The sequence below is a fragment of the Pygocentrus nattereri genome, chromosome 6, assembly GCF_015220715.1.
Source record: "Pygocentrus nattereri isolate fPygNat1 chromosome 6, fPygNat1.pri, whole genome shotgun sequence".
NCBI classification, from domain to species: Eukaryota; Metazoa; Chordata; class Actinopteri; order Characiformes; family Serrasalmidae; genus Pygocentrus; species Pygocentrus nattereri.
The window spans coordinates 8,264,692-8,284,778 of NC_051216.1; the positions used below are offsets into that span (position 1 = coordinate 8,264,692).

The 20,087-nt window shown below is 38.4% G+C and overlaps 1 protein-coding gene across 3 annotated transcripts in view; it reads left to right on the forward strand.

The window, feature by feature from the left end:
* Positions 1-283: 283 nt before the first annotated feature.
* Positions 284-20,087, forward strand: part of ttn.2 (titin, tandem duplicate 2) — a 180,210-nt gene continuing 160,406 nt past the window's right edge. For all 3 annotated transcript variants that reach the window (XM_037539621.1, XM_017710611.2, XM_017710612.2), the window contains exons 1-23: positions 284-495; positions 2,646-2,749; positions 3,212-3,415; positions 6,860-7,147; positions 7,248-7,336; positions 7,418-7,629; positions 8,950-9,202; positions 9,519-9,674; positions 12,090-12,218; positions 12,602-12,832; positions 12,927-13,040; positions 13,647-13,880; positions 14,238-14,303; positions 15,400-15,658; positions 15,773-15,818; positions 15,905-16,120; positions 16,221-16,363; positions 17,493-17,656; positions 17,746-17,973; positions 18,854-19,092; positions 19,217-19,470; positions 19,589-19,753; positions 19,871-20,039. In XM_037539621.1, coding sequence (XP_037395518.1) covers positions 2,659-2,749; positions 3,212-3,415; positions 6,860-7,147; positions 7,248-7,336; positions 7,418-7,629; positions 8,950-9,202; positions 9,519-9,674; positions 12,090-12,218; positions 12,602-12,832; positions 12,927-13,040; positions 13,647-13,880; positions 14,238-14,303; positions 15,400-15,658; positions 15,773-15,818; positions 15,905-16,120; positions 16,221-16,363; positions 17,493-17,656; positions 17,746-17,973; positions 18,854-19,092; positions 19,217-19,470; positions 19,589-19,753; positions 19,871-20,039 — 3,950 coding nt within the window. In that variant the 5' untranslated portion in view covers positions 284-495; positions 2,646-2,658. The remainder of the gene's footprint in view (positions 496-2,645; positions 2,750-3,211; positions 3,416-6,859; positions 7,148-7,247; positions 7,337-7,417; positions 7,630-8,949; positions 9,203-9,518; positions 9,675-12,089; positions 12,219-12,601; positions 12,833-12,926; positions 13,041-13,646; positions 13,881-14,237; positions 14,304-15,399; positions 15,659-15,772; positions 15,819-15,904; positions 16,121-16,220; positions 16,364-17,492; positions 17,657-17,745; positions 17,974-18,853; positions 19,093-19,216; positions 19,471-19,588; positions 19,754-19,870; positions 20,040-20,087) is intronic.

Genomic DNA, 20,087 nt, shown 5'->3' on the forward strand with positions numbered 1-20,087 from the left:
GACTGAATTAGCTGGAGAAGTTGGGGCTTTCTTGTCTGTATGTAGGGCACCGGCCTTTATCTTCAGAGGGGTGTGGGGGATGATCATCCTGTGTCAATGTGGCCTGAGCAGCGTTAAGAGAAGTGAGTGACAGGTGTGAGTTTGCATAAAATGGCCACTCTCTCCTGTGATGCCCAGCTGAGCTGGCCAATGAGGTGTGGTGATGTAGCGGTGATGCTGTGAGGTCCAGGGGTATATAAAGTAAAACTACCGTGCTAGCACTTCTGAGCAGTTGGAGCATTCCCAGCCTTGCCTCGGGTGTAGGGATTGCAAGGGAAAAAGCAAAACTACACGGACAACAACCTGTGTAGTTTTGTTTTTTGGGGGGGATTTTCCGAGGCTCAACCATTCTCACATTGGATTTTCTGAAATCATATCTGGATAAGGAGTTTGTTTCAGAAGATAATACCCCCTTGGGCTCCGTCCCCACAGTTCAGGGCACTCTTGTGGATACAAGTAAGTAAGCTTTGTGCCCGCGGTGTGCTTTCCGTCTAGCTGCTTTCTGGTGTGCTCTTTTTATTGTTTGCAATGTCAACAAACTACAAGAAGAAGAAAAAATGGCAAAGCACTGGGAAAGTTGACACGTTGTGTGGCGGCTGAGCTACGGGACGAGGTGGATACATTTTTGAAGGCAATAATTGGTCTTAGAAGGTTGTTATTTGGTGCAATCATTTCAGAAAAGCTTTTCAGAAGAAAAGCCAAGAATAGCCCGTGATAGCATATGAGTGGTGTTCCAGCTGGGCCACAATGTCTTTTTAAGGGAATCAGCAGCAGGGCTATCAGTTGCACCCCCAGCTATGTGCCACATGGTGACTGTCAATCAAGTGTGATAGAGCTTATTTTTAGACTCTGCCTTTTGTGACACTGGGTCTCCAGTATCTCAGAAAGTTTGTACAATTGAAAATGTTCTTAATTCAGTACAGTAGCTGACACCTAACCTCTGTGTTCATAAACCTGAGACAATTGCTGTGACTTTGTGCTGTTTGGACGATGACGAGGGTGCAGATGATTTAGGTTTTGTCTCTATTTGCATGTTGATGGTTTGTGGGTCTGCTTTTGATGTAAAAGACTAAGCTGTGTATTGGTTTGCCACCTAAAGTGAGACCATAAAGTGTGAATTATGAGTTTAGATTTTTAAAAAAATTTATTTCTGCTTTTTTTTCCTATAAAAAAATGATTTCTGCTGGAATGTACAGCCACATTTTGCTATGATACTCCCTTTGTCTACAAATGCTTTAGTTGATTTCAGTAAATCTGGTGAAACTGTAGATTATCAACGTTAGGGCACATTTAGGATTGAGATTATGGATCAACTTCATGGTTAAATTTAGGTTTAGGATTTAGATTTAATAGAATCTATGTTCAATGTTCAATTTAGAGTTCTTTTGCCTTTATATTTAGTTCATTTAGGAGAGCTCTGAAAACAAAGTGTTACCAAAAGTACATGAAGAAGTAATTGAGTAGTTTTCATGTGTGGGTGCTTTCCTTTTGATGTTCTAACCATAATGAACTGGTTTAATAAAATTCAACCTCTGTAAAATTGATATAATTGAACAGATATTGAACATCTGACAGCTTTCCTTTTTAGAGTCTGGCATAGGCACTGCTCAGACTATTTTAGGTGAAGGTCACATGTGTAGTTGGTCAGCCATCTTAAAAGGTGATTGTAAAACTGCCTTCCTAGCCTCTCTTAATAGAATGGCTTTAATAATTGATGCTGATTTTATAGTGTTGTAGATGTTTTAATCTACTGTACTTTGCAAGTCATGCAATGTTATGTGTGCAGTTTAAAAGCTCAAACTGCTTCATGTTATTTATATCAGCTGCATCAATGACCCTCTTTAGAACTGACTCACCAGTATATCATCACTGCCAAGGACAAAGCGGTAACTTAACCGGAGAAGAAAAAAAGTTTTAATTTTTTACTGTGTTTAACAAGATTTGTTTCCAAGTAACTTTGCACCATTCGGTTGGTCCATCATGAAACAATATATAGGACGTTTAACTCTTTAACGCTGAAAGCGATGCCCACTGGTAGACCATAAATGTCCAATTTTTCAGCATTTTTACCGACCACTGGTAACCCAGAAAAACGTGACTGGTAGACTGTAAAAACTTTAACTCTTTAATTCTCTAATTCTGTTTAAAGCAAAATAAATAAATAAATGAAACAACAAAAATGTTGATACAAGGTCACCAACATCATAAGACTTCAAAATGAAAGTCTTGAGTGAGTCCCGCTTTGGCAGAAGGTGTCGGATGTGAACAGCCATTGTTAAAAAAAAAAAAAAAAGCTATGACAAGCACACAGCAGAGTGTGAGGAGAGACAGGCACCAGTTGTTACTGTCATGTCTGTGAGCTGTCAGGAGATGTGAGGGTGGCCGGAGTGTTTGGCCTAACACCCAGGCCCAATGGAGCCACTGATCTCTCAAGTGACAGGCTGCCCTGGGCCAGGTGCTGAGGAGTCATAACGATTAGTCAGTTTGACCACAGCTAAAAATACCTCGCTCATAACTTTTAATTTCCTTATAATTGCACAAGGCTTATTCCAGAGGCTGTTTACATAGGGATTGGTAATCAGTGTTTTGTTTTGTCTTCTCCTCAGGGTGCCTACCACCATGACAACAAAGGCGCCAACGTTTACACAGCCGCTTCAGAGCGTTGTGGCACTTGAGGGTAGTGCCGCAACGTTCGAAGCTCAAGTTAGTGGTAAGGAAGCTTTCCAAGTTCTTGTATCTCATTAATTGACTGGTGTATTGTTGCTAAATGGGCTTGAAAAGGATTTGATGATTATTCAGGAGGAAATTACCTCAGTTTTCCCAACCTTTTCATTCAATGAACCATCCCACCAAATGTCGCGGTTCTCTATCATTTTGGGTTTACGGGAGGTCTATTGAGTCTTTGAAGTACTTTTTTTCATACTTTTTTTAAAGATGAAATAGCTCACAATTCTGACCCTAACTAATGCCTCTATATTCCTAATCTGATTATTTTAAGCAACATTAAGTTGAAAGTTTGCTTTGGTGGATTTCCTGAAGACAGTTTGTTAAAGCAGTATTTATATATTGATAGTTTGCTTTAGTACTTTTTAAAATATTGCAATTATGGTGATAGAAACTGACATTTTCCCGAACAACAGAGCTGTGTTTAAGATGACCCTCTCGTTTCCAGGTAATCCAGTTCCTGAGGTGAGCTGGTTTCGTGATGGCCAGGTTCTTACTGCTGCCGCTCTGCCCGGCGCTCAGATCTCGTTCAGCGAAGGCCGCGCTGTTCTGAGGATCCCCGCCGTGACAGCCGCACACAGCGGAAGATTTTCTGTGAGAGCCACCAATGGCGCTGGACAAGCCACTAGCACTGCTGAACTGCTGGTTACAGGTAACATCTCATTTACAAGCCTTTATATTTTGTGTAAACAGGCGGTGGGAGTCTGCTAAGCGTGTGTACTCACTGATATTGGATTGGGAAGCTTATTATAGATATATTACACTGTCAAAATCTGCGAATGCAGTGGTTTTAATTCAGTGCTTCACTCACAGCATGGCTGTGAATCCAAGTAAACAGAGCTCATTCCGCTCTCCTTTTAATGAGACATGCACATGTTCAGTGTTTAAGTACTGACAGTATTCACAATATGCTGGTGAAATTTATCACAAATCTATCACAAAATTTAAATGACATATTTAGTCCTCTACAGGAAATTAAATATGCAAATTTTAGTATAGAATTTCTTCAACATATTTAACTTATTGGGAAAAAATATAAAATATGCCATACATTTTACAGCCCTCATTTCTTTCCAGTACGTCAAACACAGCAAATAAATGATCATTTGAATGAATAAATAAAAATGTAACTTATTAAAATGTGAGTTAACTTCTTTTCACTTAGAAAATTAACAAAACAGAATTTGACCAGAGGTGTCCAAACATTTGCATATATGGTTCATAGTCAGTGACTGTTGAATGTGAGGTGGCTGTAAAGTTTATTGGTCAGTATTCATGCTAATAGCAGACTCTAAAGACGATACAATCTTTGCCTCATTTTCTCTCTATATATGCTCTGCAGTCCTTCAGTGCTCGTTTTCATACAGAGTATCCAAAATAGCCTTTATAACGATGCATACAGTGTATATTTCACATACCATGTAAAAGTATATTGAAGTATTTATCAGTTGCAAGTTGGCGCAGCTTTGAACTTTTGGCAAGTGCTGTAACCGGAGAAGTGGGGATTAGGTGTGCAGTTCAGGCTTTTAATGATATTACTAGTTTAAGTGGAGGGCTCTGGCAATGAAAATAGGATATGCTGTCAAAGATAAAGAGCGATATCATTTCCAGAGGGAATTAAGGACAACTATATATAGTAGAGTACAAGCAGGCTATAAATTAGAGCGCTGAATGTAAAGAAATTCCACAGAACCACTGCAATTCAGGGTATACAGGTTTGAAGCTTTGTGATATGCAGTTATGTGTAGGTCAGCTAATGTGTAGTTCATACTAATTTACCACAGAATAGCCTTTTTAGATTCTTTTTTGTGTGACTTTTACTGGCTTTTTGTGTTTACTGGTGGCTTTGGTCCTTGTGTTGAGAGACACCAGCACCAGACTCTACATCTAGAATGAACTCAGGTTGTTTTGGTTGCCCTCTTATGCATGAACTAATGATGCAGTAACAAACAGCTGAGCAGTAAACTGTCTTACCTTTGGTGCCCTGACATGAGGACCATGTATAAAGTCACTCAATATAGAGCCAAAATTGATCTGTATAGCACTTTTTTTTACAGCAGACATTGAACAAGCTTTCAGATGAACTTGTTCTATAGAATGAGTTTTATGACCTTTTACTAAAGACCCCCGTGCTTTTATCACGTTTTTGATGTGGGCAAAAACAGAGAGTGGCTGGGTGGGTGAAGGTGGTTGCCCACTGGTAAATGCTTCACTCATGTTTGCTGGCTCACTTGTTGCTATGTTTGCTTTCATGGAGGCCTCATTTTTCCCACTTGGAAGCTCGAACGTACCAATGCTTCCCACTTCCAAGCCAAGTGTCACTCTTAAAAAAGACGGTTCTTCAAGGATTCCTTAGTAAAGGAAGTGGGACTGTTTAGAACCATGAATTCTGTGTATATACATTTCACGCTTAAGTGGTTCTCTGCATGGTGAAATGGTTCATCTCATAATCGTCATATGCTAATCAGGGAGTTGAGAACACTATTTACCATAGCGAAGTAAACGTTAAAGATAAGGAAATATCATTGCTCATCTAGCTACTTCAATAATGCTGATTTGACATGATAAGCCACGAGTTGAGAACACTATCCCAATTTTCCGTACGAATTCCCAACTATGGGGGCATTTTCTTTCTTTTGTCCTAGTCTGGGATGGGAAATCATGAGTTACGAGCTTCAGTCGAATGCAGCAATGATATTCCCTGATCTTTCATTTTAGCTGACTGCTAAAAAGTCTGTGACATAAGAATGTATTACAGCCTGTTACTGTTATTCAGGCTGAAAAGCGCATTATTCCATTCACATTGCCTGAGTTATGAAAGAAACTACAAATGCAACAAATGCAAATATTCTTCTCTTATTTAAATCTCAAACTAAAGCCAAACTGCTGTGCTGATACTACAGCCGTGTTGGTGGCAATAACTATTTCCCCAGTCCTGTCAGCGTGGAAACTGATAGCACATTGAGAAAGTGTTCGTTATCACTTTTTATTCTAAAAAAAGTTGTTGCGGAAATCATTAATATTGTTAATATTAGAATTTTTGCTTTTGAAAGATTTACAAGACCACTAACAACTTGTATTACTAATGCACACTGATCTTCTGACTCTTGCGCACAAGAGAAAAACAACTAAAAACGGTTCAGATTTTTGTTACAGCAATACTGTAGAAAGCTAAGAGTCTGTGTAGCTTGACAAAGGAACCTTTTTCCGGAAGTGATGGTATGTTTATTATCTGAAATCAGCTTTAGGGGTGATGTTAAAGGATGTGCTTGAGCGTTCATGGGTTCGCATGCACATTCAGTTTTATAGTTGATTGTGTTGTATCGATATTTCATGCTGTCTGCATTTCCTTGAATTGTTGTTACTGGCTCTGTTTAAATGTGTTTCTGAATTGTGCGAATACAATTGCTTACGAATGTATTTTATATCAGATTATTTTTAATCTATTTTTGCCCATTGGCACACAACATACTGCTGTTGTAAGAAGAAAACCTCGTATCTCCAAAATGGTAACCTTACAGGAGATGGCAAACACCTACTTTACTTTTAATGTAAGTCAACAGAACCAGGCGTTTTGGGTCGTTTCTGTAAGTCCATTTATCATGAAATTTACACACAATATAAAGGGTAATGGGTGTCTTTAAAATTATGTCAAAAACTGAAAAACATCTAAAAGGTTTTCTTCTGACAACAGCGACATACAAACGTGTCCAGACGCCCCTTCAAATTAGTGAATTCGGCTGCTTTAAATGAACCCATTGCTGACACAAATGTCAGCTAGAGGGGTCTAAAGCCCCCAGCATTGGGTTGTGGAGAGTGGAACTGCACTCTTTACAGCAATAGAGCTCCGTCCAATACTTTTGTGATGAGTTGGAGTGATCCAGAACTGGTCATCCAACATCAGTACCTGACCTCACTGATGCTCAATCAAATCCTCACAGCAATGCGCCAACAACTAGGAGTCTTGCCAGAAGAGTAGAGGTTGTAACTCTCTGTTAATACCCTTGATTTCAGAGGACAAGCTGGATGAGCAGGTGTCAAACCTTTGGCCATGTGATGTATGTATAATTCTTTATGTTTTCTCAATCTTTTTCAGCGGAAACTGCGCCACCCAACTTCATTCAGAGACTACAAAGCATGGCTGTGAGACAAGGAAGCAAAGTGAGACTGGATGTTCGTGTAACGGGAATCCCTACACCTGTGGTGAAGTTCTACAGAGAGGGAGCTGAGATTCAGAGCTCCGCTGACTTTCAGATAGTTCAAGAAGGAGACCTTTACAGCTTGTTGATTGCCGAGGCCTTCCCGGAAGACTCTGGAACATACTCCGTCAGTGCCTCAAACAGCAGTGGACGGGCCACTTCAACGGCAGAACTGTTGGTTCAAGGTACTTTTTGTTATTTCTAATGAATAAGCATCATATCTGGACTTCTTAAAGCTGTCTCCAATGTGTTAAAGTGCCTTAACTGAACGTATCTGCTACACAGGTGAGGAGGAAGCCGTGCCTGCGAAGAAGACTAAGACAGTTATTTCAACCTCTCAGATTTCACAAGCCCGCCAAACCAGAGAGGAAAAGGTAATCACTATTCTTTTATCAAAATTGCATGACATCACTCAAGACTGCTCTGCTAATCGCAGACTTTTGTTCAATCCACAGAGAATGGAAGCTCACTTTGAGGCCTCAGCCATGAAAATGCAAGTGGAGGGAGGTGTTGTGATACAACAGCTGGCTCATAAGACGCCGCCTCGTGTGCCCCCGAAACCAACCTCCAAGTCCCCTCCATCTCTTGTGACTAAGGTCTCAGCTACTCGTCACCAGTCCCCATCTCCTGTGAGGCATGTGAAGGCACCCACGCCCACTCCTGTCAGGTACCCTGTCTCTTAAATTTCACCATAAGACACCCAAACCCAAGAGCAAGGTTCTAATCAAACTCTGATAACACTTAAAATAGCAGGCCTAAAAAAGCATGTACTTATCCATAAACATTAAAAAGGAAACTTCTTTTTAATGTAATAGTAATTCTATAGTAATAGAAATAGGAATTCTCAGTATTTTGTTTTAAATGATGGAGTTCTGTATTATTTTGCTACTTTGTTATTATTACCTTTTTCTTGTTAATTATTCATTGCCACTCCCAAAATGATGCAATATATGTAGTATATTTAGGTGTATTATATAATTTAAAACATTTTTAAAATGTTATGAATTTCAGTTGTAACTTTATAATAGGTCTATGTATATTATATATATGTAATATACATATATGTATGTGTGTGTGTGTGTATGTGTGTGTGTGTATATATATATATATATGTATGTGTGTGTGTGTGTGTGTGTGTGTGTATATATATATATATATATATATATATATATATATAGAGGTACTATTAGTGATTGTTATATCTTAGAAGAAAATGTATATTAACAATTTAATAATGATTAACTAAGCTTTAAGGAAAAAGTTTATTAATCACAAAATACTATTATTAATTCTAATTCTATTATTTACTAATACAATTATTAAGTAATAAATTCAAGGTTATTATGAAGCGTTTGTATGCAACTAAGTAAATCTGTCTTATATTTCAGGATGTGTAATTTATTATAGCTGTGGGTTATGAGTAAACAAATGACTAATTTTTTTTATTTATAAAAAACGTATTAATGATTGTTTCTATATGCATTGTTATTGTTAATTATTTGTAAATGATTACTAAGTGAATTGGAAGATACACAAATGCATATGTAAGAAACAAGTAATTATGTAATTAACAATCATTAGCTAGTAGGTCAAGTTGCTCTTTCTCAGGGCATATTGTCCTAAAGTATTGCTGATATTATTAGGTTTTCAGTTAGAATGTGATTTAATGATGAGTTAAGCATCAGCAGTGGACCATCTGTAGGATTTTGTTCCAAAATGTTCAAGAATATTCCTTTTTCATGATATACATGCTTTACATATAAATGAAAAAATTAGTGCTATATTCTGATTTATACCACCTTTATTAGTGAAATAAAAATGCGTTTTCCACTATACGCCAGCTGTTATTCTTTTCAGTCTTAAAAATTCTTACAGCTGGATATAATTAAACTCGTAAGTTCTTAGTGTAACATTTCTGCCTATTTAAAAAATGTAGTTGTTGCTTAATATTCAGCCTTTGAAACATTTTCCCATTTTGTGTTTTCAGAGCCGTATCTCCCTCCACAAGACTGTCTGTATCACCCATCAGACCAGTAAAGTCCCCAGTATTGACCCGCAAACAGGTCACAATCACTGCTGAAGTCCTGCCTCCGTGGAAACAGGCTGGCTACGTGTCTGAGTCCAGCTATGCAGCCAGCATGGCAGCTCAGGTCCAGGCTTCAACACAGATACGCATGGAGCAGCGCTGGGAGGGCTCCATCGCCATGCAGCAACAAGTCAGTGGTGCTGCTGTCAAAGAGGTAAAAATACCCTTCAAGGGACCCTTTTTGCCCTTACTTTGCATGTATGAAAAGGAGAGGCTCCATTTATGCTATAACCAATCTTTTCTCATTAGTGGTTCAGTCTGGGTTGTTTTTATTGGAGCCATATGTATCTTCTGTGGAGCTTTTAATCCTGATTAATACATGTATAAAAATAGGCTGCTAGCTTGCAAAGTGAATATGTCTATGTGTATTTCTATTGATGCATATATCTCTACCTGCAATGCTTAAGAACAGCTATATGATCTTCACTGACTTTTGTCTTGCATCCTAATTTTACCTGCATGTGCAAAAGGAACAGCAAAGCATGGATGACAAATCTGTTGCTGTTGCCACCGTGGTGGCAGCAGTGGACCAGGCTCGTAGTCGTGAGCCTCTGCCTGGCTCAGCAGAGCCTCACAGTGTAGAGAGCAGCACTGCTACTGTCCTTCTCGTACCTCCGACCGAGCAGGTAGTTTGGTCTTTCAGTGGTGTGGTCACTCATCCCACATGTTTAATCAACTCCATTTTTGCAGAGATGGGAGGAATAATCCAGAACTATTCTCAAATAAAAGTCTAGTGAAATAAAGACTAAAATAGAAGTGAAAGTAGCCTAGCAAAGAACAACTAAGGTATCAGGACAGGTTCCCTATAGAACTGCAGTGATAGTAGTAATGGTTCCCGCCTCTGTCAGCACATGAATTGAAGTTCGTTAGGCTCTTTTCTTTTTTGGGGGGGATTGTTCTGTTCTAAACTACAATGCAAATCAGTTTAGACTTCTTCATGCTTAAATATAAGTGGAAATACTTTTGATCTCAGGAATATGGATTATGCTTCTTTTTATAGTCCCTTAATGCTGGGCTAGGCCATTTTTTTCTCAATTCAAAGAATTAACACTATTGAGACAGAAGAAAAATAAAAACACTAAAATATGGTGAGCGTGTGATGCTCAAGTCACCCTGTAAAGCTGGAAAGAGTAATTTAAGTTTAGAGGCGTCAGGTCGGCTCTGGTGGTAATTTTTCAGACCGCGCCATGTCTTTATTAGCAAAACTCAAAAAGGTTTCAGTCTCAAATGTAAAATCATCACTATACCAATGAAGATATGATGACCGTAGATAACTCACTCACAGACATAGTTCTTCACCAGGTTTTAACTTCAGTTCTCTCTCAGTTGTTGGATTCATTTACTCAGGAAAGAGGTTCAAAGCACAATCCGTGTTACAAAACTTTCATAGGGTACTTTTAAATTTTAGGTATTAATATAAATGCCTAACTAAATTCTGCTAAAATGTACAAAAGATTCTATAAGTCAAGGTAAAAAAAGGACATGGTAAAATACTTCATAATCAAATAATTATTTGGAGTAATATAGCGGTAATTATAAACATACTAATGTTAACTTCCACTGAAGTCTTTCGCTGCAATGGTAAATAGGAAAAAGTATCAAGTAGTTATATTGAGTAAAAAATGCAAATATGTAAATGGTAATAAAATTTTCTCCGTATAGTTGCATTTCCCATGTGACTGCACATTATTAAGACATATTTCAAGTGCAAACTGTGTATTTGCGTTTGCTTTTTTTTTATAATGGCTGGAAAATTTTCTAAGTGGCAAAAAGTACTTTTCGACATTTCATTTTTGTTGTCTTTGTGGTCTGACTCTGAGTCGCCCTTTTGTTAATGCATTTCATCGTCATGCTTCAGCTCTGCTAAAATGAAAATGTATTTGCAGTTTGTTTGTAATTGCATTTTAAGAGAAAGTGACGAAAAAGTCAAACTTCCTGTTGTAATCATATGCAAACGCAAATACACATTTTGCCTTTGAATTTGAATGTAAGTCTTAAAAAATGCAAACTCAGTTTTAAATTAATATGGTACCATTATTTAAAAAAAATCAAATAAAAACACGGCTAATTGGAGATTGCACCATAAACTTGTCTGGTTAATGCCTGCAAGTTTTTAGTCTTTTCTTTTCAACATTTCATTTCATCCTTTAGTCATAATACTTTATAAGCACTGAATAATGCACTGAATAATGTGTTTATGAAGCACTACTTGAACATTTATTAAGTGCTTATGTCGGTTCCCGCAACCTGACATAAGATGTTTTATGAAATAAATGACATTGTACTGACATAATAAGAATAAACGTTGAACATATTTACAGCATTAAACATATTTAAAACACTATACATAACTATTTATGTCAGCATTCCTAAGACGACATTGTATTAATACCAGGTGAAATATGCCTGCAAACCACCCCCTCTTCCCTCCATGGCATAGATAAGATGATTGATGCAATTATGTATAGGGTTTAAATATGTTTAGTGCTGTAATAAATGTTCAAGTAGTGCTTCATAACCACATTATTCAGTGCTTATGAATGTGTTATGAAGCCCTTATGTAGGTAGCCTTCAAATAAAGTGTTACCTTAATACGTAGACTGTAAAGGACTGTAAAACAAAGCTTTAAGAGAAATTGCAATTGTACTCAATGTACATGGAACTGAGTGAAAGTAACTATTTACTGCCCACCTCTGCATTTTGTTCTTTCATTGACTTTCCCAAAGTGAAAATCCATTTTGGCTTTAAAACCACTCTTTTGTGCATTTTTATTCATTTCTCCTTTTCAAACTATATCACCCTTCTCATCACTGTAGTTTGTTTTTTCACTGCTCTCTTCTGATATCTGTGTCACACAAGAACATTAAGAAAGAAATTATTTCACCTCAGTGTTAGGTGAAATGTCTTTTAGTAGTTTTTTGCTGAATACATTGTCTTTAAAGCACACTTATTTTAAAATTGTTTAGCATTTAACACTTAATTCATCTCATACATTGCTTATGTTGAAAATGAGCCAATTAGTTTCCCTCTGGACATAACAGATCAAGCCCATGGCAAAGGTTTCATCCATGGCACTTCTTGAGCAGTCCAGTATAAGAGAGACCATTGGGGCTCTCTCAGAAGGCACGACACATATGGAAACATCACACACATTTGACTCTCAGGAGCAGGTAGCTGAAATTCACGCCATCTCACTTGTGTTCTGACCACGTTCACCGTGTTGCACTATGAGTTGAAGTCCAACATTTCACCTAACATCACTTTGAATGGGTGTCCTTTGAGGTGCACTGTAGGGGTCTTTTACAACCTCCACTCAATGATGGACAACAATGTGGCCATTGCACATTTAGTGCTCTCTGTGGTTTCTCATTGCTCACCCCTTTACTAACTCTAGACACATTCCTTGGCCACCTGGGTTCAACGTAAACAACATGATTTTGTTTTACTGAAATTCTTTGAATTTACCCACAGTGTCTGGATCTTTACTCATCTTTTACCAAGCACAAGAAGTCTGTGAATGTGCTAGATTGTGATGGGTGCTTGTCGTTGCCAGGGTGATGGGAAAAAGGCCGGAGCCGTGGCTACGGTTCTTGCCGCGGTGGATCATGCACGTGTGCGAAAGCCTGGGCATGTTGAGACCGCTGTGGCTGAAGAAGAAATAGATATGAAACAGCAACAGGCAACTCTAGCTGCTAAGCAGCACGTCACAAGTAAAACAGAGGTGTTGCAGGTTCCCAGTGTCGTGGCAAGCGCTACGTCCGATCAAACCGTTCATGTCACCCAGGTCAGAAGTCTTTACTGCCTACACTTTCATGTGATAATAGATGATGATGATGTTTTTAAAAGCCATCAACTCATTTTCTGTTGATTTGTGATAGATCCAAAGAACTACTGAGGTTAGGCCCCAGGTGGATACTGGACTCGCGCCGTCCCCAGTTCCACATTTCACAGTTTCAAAAGTTACAGTTCCTAAACCAGATCATAGCTATGAGGTAAGCTTGAGTACAATCAAGCAAGCAGTGGAAACCCCAAGTTACTGCAATGTCACAATCAGTATCTTTCAACTATAAACTACTGGAAAAAATGTTCTCAAGATATGCTGATTTTATCATGAGAAACAAAACAGAAATTGAGGCAAAGGTAACAAAGGATCAAATGTATTGACATTGATCGCCATTTATAGTATAACTATGCCTCACATATGAAAATGACCCTTAAGATGGGTATATACTGCTTGCCTGAGAAACATCTTGTCTTAGTTTTAGAAGCTTCCACATAAACAAAAATTTGTGTTAAGTCTAACTCTTAACATCATACCATACAACCTAATATTATGTCATCTGGAATCAACAATGCATTGTAAACAAAAAATAATCCATCATTTTCTAGCTTCAAAAATAATGTCATATAAATTTACCTAACCTCTTTTCCCTTAACTCCTTTTACTAAGACTTATTTCCATTGCCCATTCCATTCAATAATCATCTAGAAGTCATCTTCTTCATGGATGCTTTCCATTTGGAGTGGCTAATCAAAGCAATGCTATACCATGTAATTCCAGTCTGTGGTGATAACGCTGCTCTCCTTGGGTTGGTCAGGTTTCAATAGCAGGCTCTGCTATTGCCACCCTGCAGAAAGAGCTCTCTTCTACCTCCATTGCTCAAAAGATCATCAAGCCCGTCAAGCCCCCGACTTATAAGGTCGAGACGAGAGTGACGTCACAGCCGACTCCTTCTCCCTTTAGGGACACTACTGAGAAATATCACTTGCGTTTCGACTCAGAGTTACAGAGACAGATAGATGCCTCATATGCAGGGGGATGGGAGACTCAGGTTTGTAGACTGATGATGCTTGCTAGCCAAGTTAACGCTTGTTATTAATCTCACACGTGGCTGTCCATTGATTTTTATTCATTTTCTATTCTTTTTTTTTTTGTTTGTTTTTGGTCATATCATTACCTGTGTGGTCACTTCAGTTTAGTCTTAACACTTTTTCTTACAGATTTTACGTGGTTAACTGAGGATTTCTCCTTCACATCTACCTGCTTCCTCTAATCACATTTGCCACTTGACGTTCTGAACATTTTCTTCCTTTGCAACACTGCCTCATTTAACCCACTTCCCACTGCTAACTCAGGTGCCTGTGACCCAGGACCCCAAAGTAATCAACACCTTGTTTATATTCCTCAGGTTCTTGAGACAGCAGCAATCCCCTCAGCTGCCAAAGAGCCAGTTATGCCTCCAACTGTTGTTGTTGTAAGTATTTGCAAGTTGGTCGTATGTTGGTCTGCATGTGTCTATTTAGAATTCCAATTAGTGCATTAATACCTGCAGGTAGGACTTTCAAAGAAAAAACAAAGTGAAAAACACGACTGAAATATCCTGCATTATGTGTTACTGTTGAGGTATAGTGATGTAATACATTCTTACTCGTTGCTTAATGAATTATTATTAGTATTAACCATTTAGTCTTATTACATGATTTAGCTTGTGGTATTTATTATTTCATTATTGCTCCCACCTTTACCAAAGAGAAATAAGCACACAGAAGTTCGGTAGAGCTACATATTGCTTAAAAAGCCATGCACAAAAATGAAAACAGTAGAACCATCAATACTTTAACGCACATTTCTGCTCGGTGACCGTATAGCTTCTGCACTTCAGTTTTGTGAAGATCATTAAGTGTGAGCATTCTGAAGTTGTATGCAAAAGTGTAGACACCCCAGTCCATTTTACATGTTTTGTTGTTTTTCTAAACAAGTTGAAAATAAGAAAATATTCATTAGTATATCTGGCACCATTCAGAAAGTTGGGATCACTTGCCATATTAACCATTTGTGTTTTTTTATATACAATAATATCTTACAGTTGTATTATATCGTGGAGATTTGAATATTACTAATATTACTTGACTATTTGCCAAACAATGTTTCCATTCCAATATTCCAAATGTGGTGAATTTTGGATATTCAGTTTATTACAACTTAATTGTGAATGCTGTACAGTTTTCATTTCAGAATAATCGACATCACTGTTCATTATTGTGGATCATCCTCACTTCTTCATTTTTATTTACAGCTTCTGAGTGTTATTTGAAATCTGTAAAGTTGAAGTAAAATAATTTTACACATTTATCTGAAGCCAACATGTTCTAGATTCCAAACCTTTGAATGCAAGTGTTCATGCATTCAAAGTAAAAACATGCATTAAAGGTATTACTCATCTTGTTTTCCCCTTGAAGGGACTTTAAAACCTATTAACAGGCTCTGTCTTTGATTGTGTTTTGGTGTACACTGATGTTAAATGCTAGGACGTCTTATTAAGCAGAATTCTTTTGTGTTTTGTCATTCAGGGATTGAAGAACTTGACCGTTACAGAGGGAGAGTCTGTGACTCTGGAGTGCCAGATCTCAGGCCACCCTACACCTGGCATTATGTGGTTCAGAGAAGACTACAGGATTGAGAGCTCCATTGACTTCCAGATCACATACGAGAACAACTTTGCCCGCTTAGTGATTCGTGAGGCCTTTGCTGAGGATAGTGGCCGTTTCACTTGCACCGCTACCAGTGAGGCTGGAACCGTCAGCACCTCCTGCTACCTCCTTGTTAAAGGTAGCACTCATTAAAACATAGTTTTTGGCTTAAAATGTGATCTGTTGAACATTTGTTACAGAGACTTAGTTTCCTTCCAAGCTTGCATAATTGATCCCCCTCTCCCTCCTCCAGTGTCTGAAGAGATTGAAGGCCGAGAAGAGGTTACAATGGAGAAACAGTAAGTAGCAAACTCACGAAAAGGCAATAGTTGATGATTTCCATCATTCACTGTGTATCTAAAATCTGTTGTGACGACTCTTTTAGGATTGTTATTGAGAGTAAAGAAGCAGCTGTAACAGAAGTGACTGCTGTAGAGAGTGTAGAAGCTGGAGCAGCTGCAGCTCCTTTCTTTATACGGAAGCCAGTTACACAGAAACTGGTGGAAGGTGGCAGCATTGTCTTCAATTGTCAGATTGGTGGCAGCCCCAAACCTCACATCTACTGGAAGAAGAATGGCGTCCCACTCACCACTGGATATAGGTATTTGGTGTTCTGATCAACTACAGCAGCCATCTGTAGTCAGTCATAATAATCATATCTAGCAGCAGAACAAACGTATGCCTGTCTTCCTAATCATCAGATATAGAGTGAGCTACAATAAGGATACAGGAGAATGCAGACTGGAGATCTCCATGACGTTTGCTGATGATGCTGGAGAATACAGCATCTCTGCTAAAAATCAACATGGAGAGGCATCTGCCTCCACACATCTCCTCGAAGAAGGTCAGTGACATACCTTCAGACATTTCATTATGTATTAATTAATGAGTTTCTTATTGAAAATGGCAGTGAATAGAAAAAAAATTGAGAGGGCACTTTTATGTTGCTATATGGCAACAGCATACCATAATAGTACTATAATGTGCAATGCACACCATGGAAGTAAACCATGGTCCTGCTATAGGACCACTTTTACCATTAAGCCTTGAAAAAAATATGTAAAAATGTTTTATGCAAGTGTTTCTTTAGAATACAGAAAGGTTTGAAAGTAATTCTTTGATAAAAGAAATTAACTTGTTATATAAAAAGGTCTGGAAAGTAGTAGTTTAGCCAGTGTTTCCAGGGTCAATGTGGTTATTTACTCCCATTGTATGCATTACAGATGGTACTTCTACTCTCACATGGTATACCAAATGGCAATTACATGCCAATAATAGTATTCATATTTCATATTGTCGCTGTCCAAAGAAAAACATGTGTCTACATTTTTATAGATTTTTAGTTTTCTGCATCAGTGGCTGTGCTTTACATTTACAAAACTGATAACACCTAAACTGGTTTTATTTAGGAAACAGATGGTAAGGTCCTACTGGTTGTGTTTCAGTTTTTTCTTAAAGTCTGTGTAAGTACTGAAATAATTATATACTTTGAGAGCACATCAGATGCTACAGTTCACCATGTGGTTTGAGAAAAAAAGACAGAAAAAAGAAAGATGTTATAAGTGTAGCTTATACTGTCTTCAGCACCTCAAAAAACTGAAAAGAAATATGGCAATGGCATGCAGGAAAGAGTTCATATTAAAATCTTGAAAGTCCATTAAACTAACTGATCAAATGAATGGGCTGGAGGTTAGGGATTCAGCCTCGTGACCGGAAGGTCGCCGGTTCGATCCCCAGAGCCGACAGCACATGACTGAGTTGTCCTTGAGCAAGACACCTAACCCCCAACTGCTCCTCGGGCGCTGCGGATTGGGCTGCCCTCCGCTCTGGGCAAGTGTACTCACTGCCCCCTAGTGTGTATGTGGTGTTTCACTTCACGGATGGGTTAAATGTGGAGGTGAAATTTCCCCGTTGTGGGACTAATAAGGGTCTCTTAATAATAATAATAATAATAGGAATGTGTCATTTTACAGAGGAATATGAGGCATACATGAAAACACAGGAAGTGACGTACAAAACAGAAGTAACCACTACGGTGGTGCAGGAGCCCAAAGCGGCGGTGATTGTAAGTGAATATGACATACAAAGGAGGATGGCTCAGCAAGCACAGATAATGCAGACGTTCATCACAGAGAGGGTAATGGTGATATTTTAAATGAATAACTCCTGTACATTTATTACAGTTGCAACATAAAGCAAATATTAAATACCCTGTATTGTTAACAGGAATTCCAAATCTCTGCTTTGGAGCAGAGAATAATTCAAGAGATTGAGATCAGGATTCTAAAGATTACTTACCGGGAACTGGTGACTGAAGATGGAGAGGAGATGATTACTGTGGCTGAGCATGAGGCTGTAGGATCCTCAATCAGTACAGCTGTGAAAAGCTACAGAATCATGGAGGGAATGGGAGTTACTTTCCACTGCAAAATGGAAGGAAATCCCGTGCCAAAGGTATTGCATTACATACACTACTAGTAACATCTTATTTGTACTAACACATTGCAGTGATAAGAAATGCAGTGATGCTAGCTATTTTATTTAATCTTCATTAAAACTATTTTTCTCCATCTACTGTATTAAAGTTAAGCCTGATCCAAATTCAGTCCTTTGTTGTTGCCATAGAGGTGTCATTATCAGGTATTTTCCATATTGTGCATCAGTGACACGCATTTACAGAAGTTAACAAGCAATGTAAGTGCAGTGTGGAACTATTTTTAAAGGTGCAAAACTGTAATATCTGTAATACCATGTTTTGACCACAGTTAAAGTAGCTGCCTTTTGTTGAAAGATGGTTAAACTAGCCACACTTAAAATATGCCCAGTGACTATACTTTGAATGTGTTTTTCTCAGAGCAGTGTGCGAGTAGTAATACAGACTCATTTTCTCTCGTAAAAGCACTGAAAATCGTTCTGCTTTACTGTAAGCATCACAGCAATGTTCCACTTTACTGATAATGCTTCTGGATTAACACAAGCCGGTTACAATAACAATAAAGCCAGGAAAACAGAGCAGGATACTTTGTGCATGTTAAAACACCTTGAAATTGCATTTATCACAATTTTCCATCTCAAGGTTATTTGGGACATTTGGGAGTTTTATTCAATATTTGCTATGCTGTTTCTTATCATACACAATTTGTTTACTAAAAAGGCTTAGATGGAAACAACAGCTCTTGACAGCCATATAAGCCTTTCAGGCAGAACATTCCCTGTTTTAATTCCTTGTATTCCATAATTCCATGCTTTTGTGTTTTAGCAATACTGTAACAGAATGCATGTTGTAAGCATTTAAGCTCATAACCTCCCCCTGCTCCTCCCAATTTCGAAACAGATTGCTTGGTACAAAGATGGCAAGCGCATCAAGCATGGAGGTCGTTATCAGATGGAGGTTCTTCAGGATGGTAGGGCCAGTCTGCGCCTTCCTGTGGTGCTGCCAGAAGATGAAGGAGTCTATACTGCTTTAGCATGTAACATGAAGGGTAATGCTGTCAGCTCTGGAAAACTCTATGTGGAGTCAACAGCTACTGCTCAGCCTTATTATCCTCAGGCAGAGGCAGTGAGAAGAGTACAGTAAGTTTACCTTTTTGTAATATCAAAGTTTGTTATTGAATGGTATATAGGATACCACAAAAGTTGTAGGCACTGTATATTGACTATATGTTTAGTCATTAACTTGTGTCAATTCCTGTTTCAGGTCAGAATCCCCAATGTCTGCACGGTCCACTAGCCTCTCTCCTGGACGCTCCCCTGCACGCTCTGTTAGCCGTTCCCCTGGTCGCTCACCTGCTCGCAGGCTGGATGAGACAGATGAGGCCCAGCTGGAAAGACTTTACAAACCTGTGTTTGTCATGAAGCCATCGTCTTTCAGGTGCTCTGAAGGACAAACGGCAAGATTTGATCTGAAGGTTGTTGGAAGACCCATGCCTGACACTTTCTGGTTCCACAATGGTAATTACTTTGATAGTGGTTTATCTGGTTTTGTGTTTTTAGTTTACTTAATGTGATGCAAAAAAACCCCAAAAAACAAAAAACATTTTTTCATTCTTATTTAATGTGTTTAATAAAGGACAACAAGTGGTTAATGACTACACCCACAAGATTGTGGTAAAGGAAGATGGAACACAGTCACTGATTGTGGTTCCTGCCATGGCTCAAGACTCTGGAGAATGGACAGTTGTCGCACAGAACAGAGCTGGAAAAACCTCAGTCTCCATGACTCTCACTGTAGAGGGTAAAATGCAGTTTCCTTACTAACACTATGTTAAATAATTTAGTATAATTTTTCTGACTAATGAAACTCTGGATATATGTCTAAATCATTGTGTAAACTATTTTATTTCATTTACAGCCAAGGAAAATTTGGTTAGACCACAGTTTATTGAAAAACTGAAGAATGTTAGCATCAAGGAGGGAACTTTGGTTGAGTTGGCTGTCAAAGCCATTGGAAACCCTCTCCCTGACATTGTCTGGCTGAAGAACAGTGACATCATCTCTCCTCACAAGTACCCCAATATTAAGTGAGTGCCTTGCTTTTAAAGTTTTATGATGTAAAATTAATTTTGGGA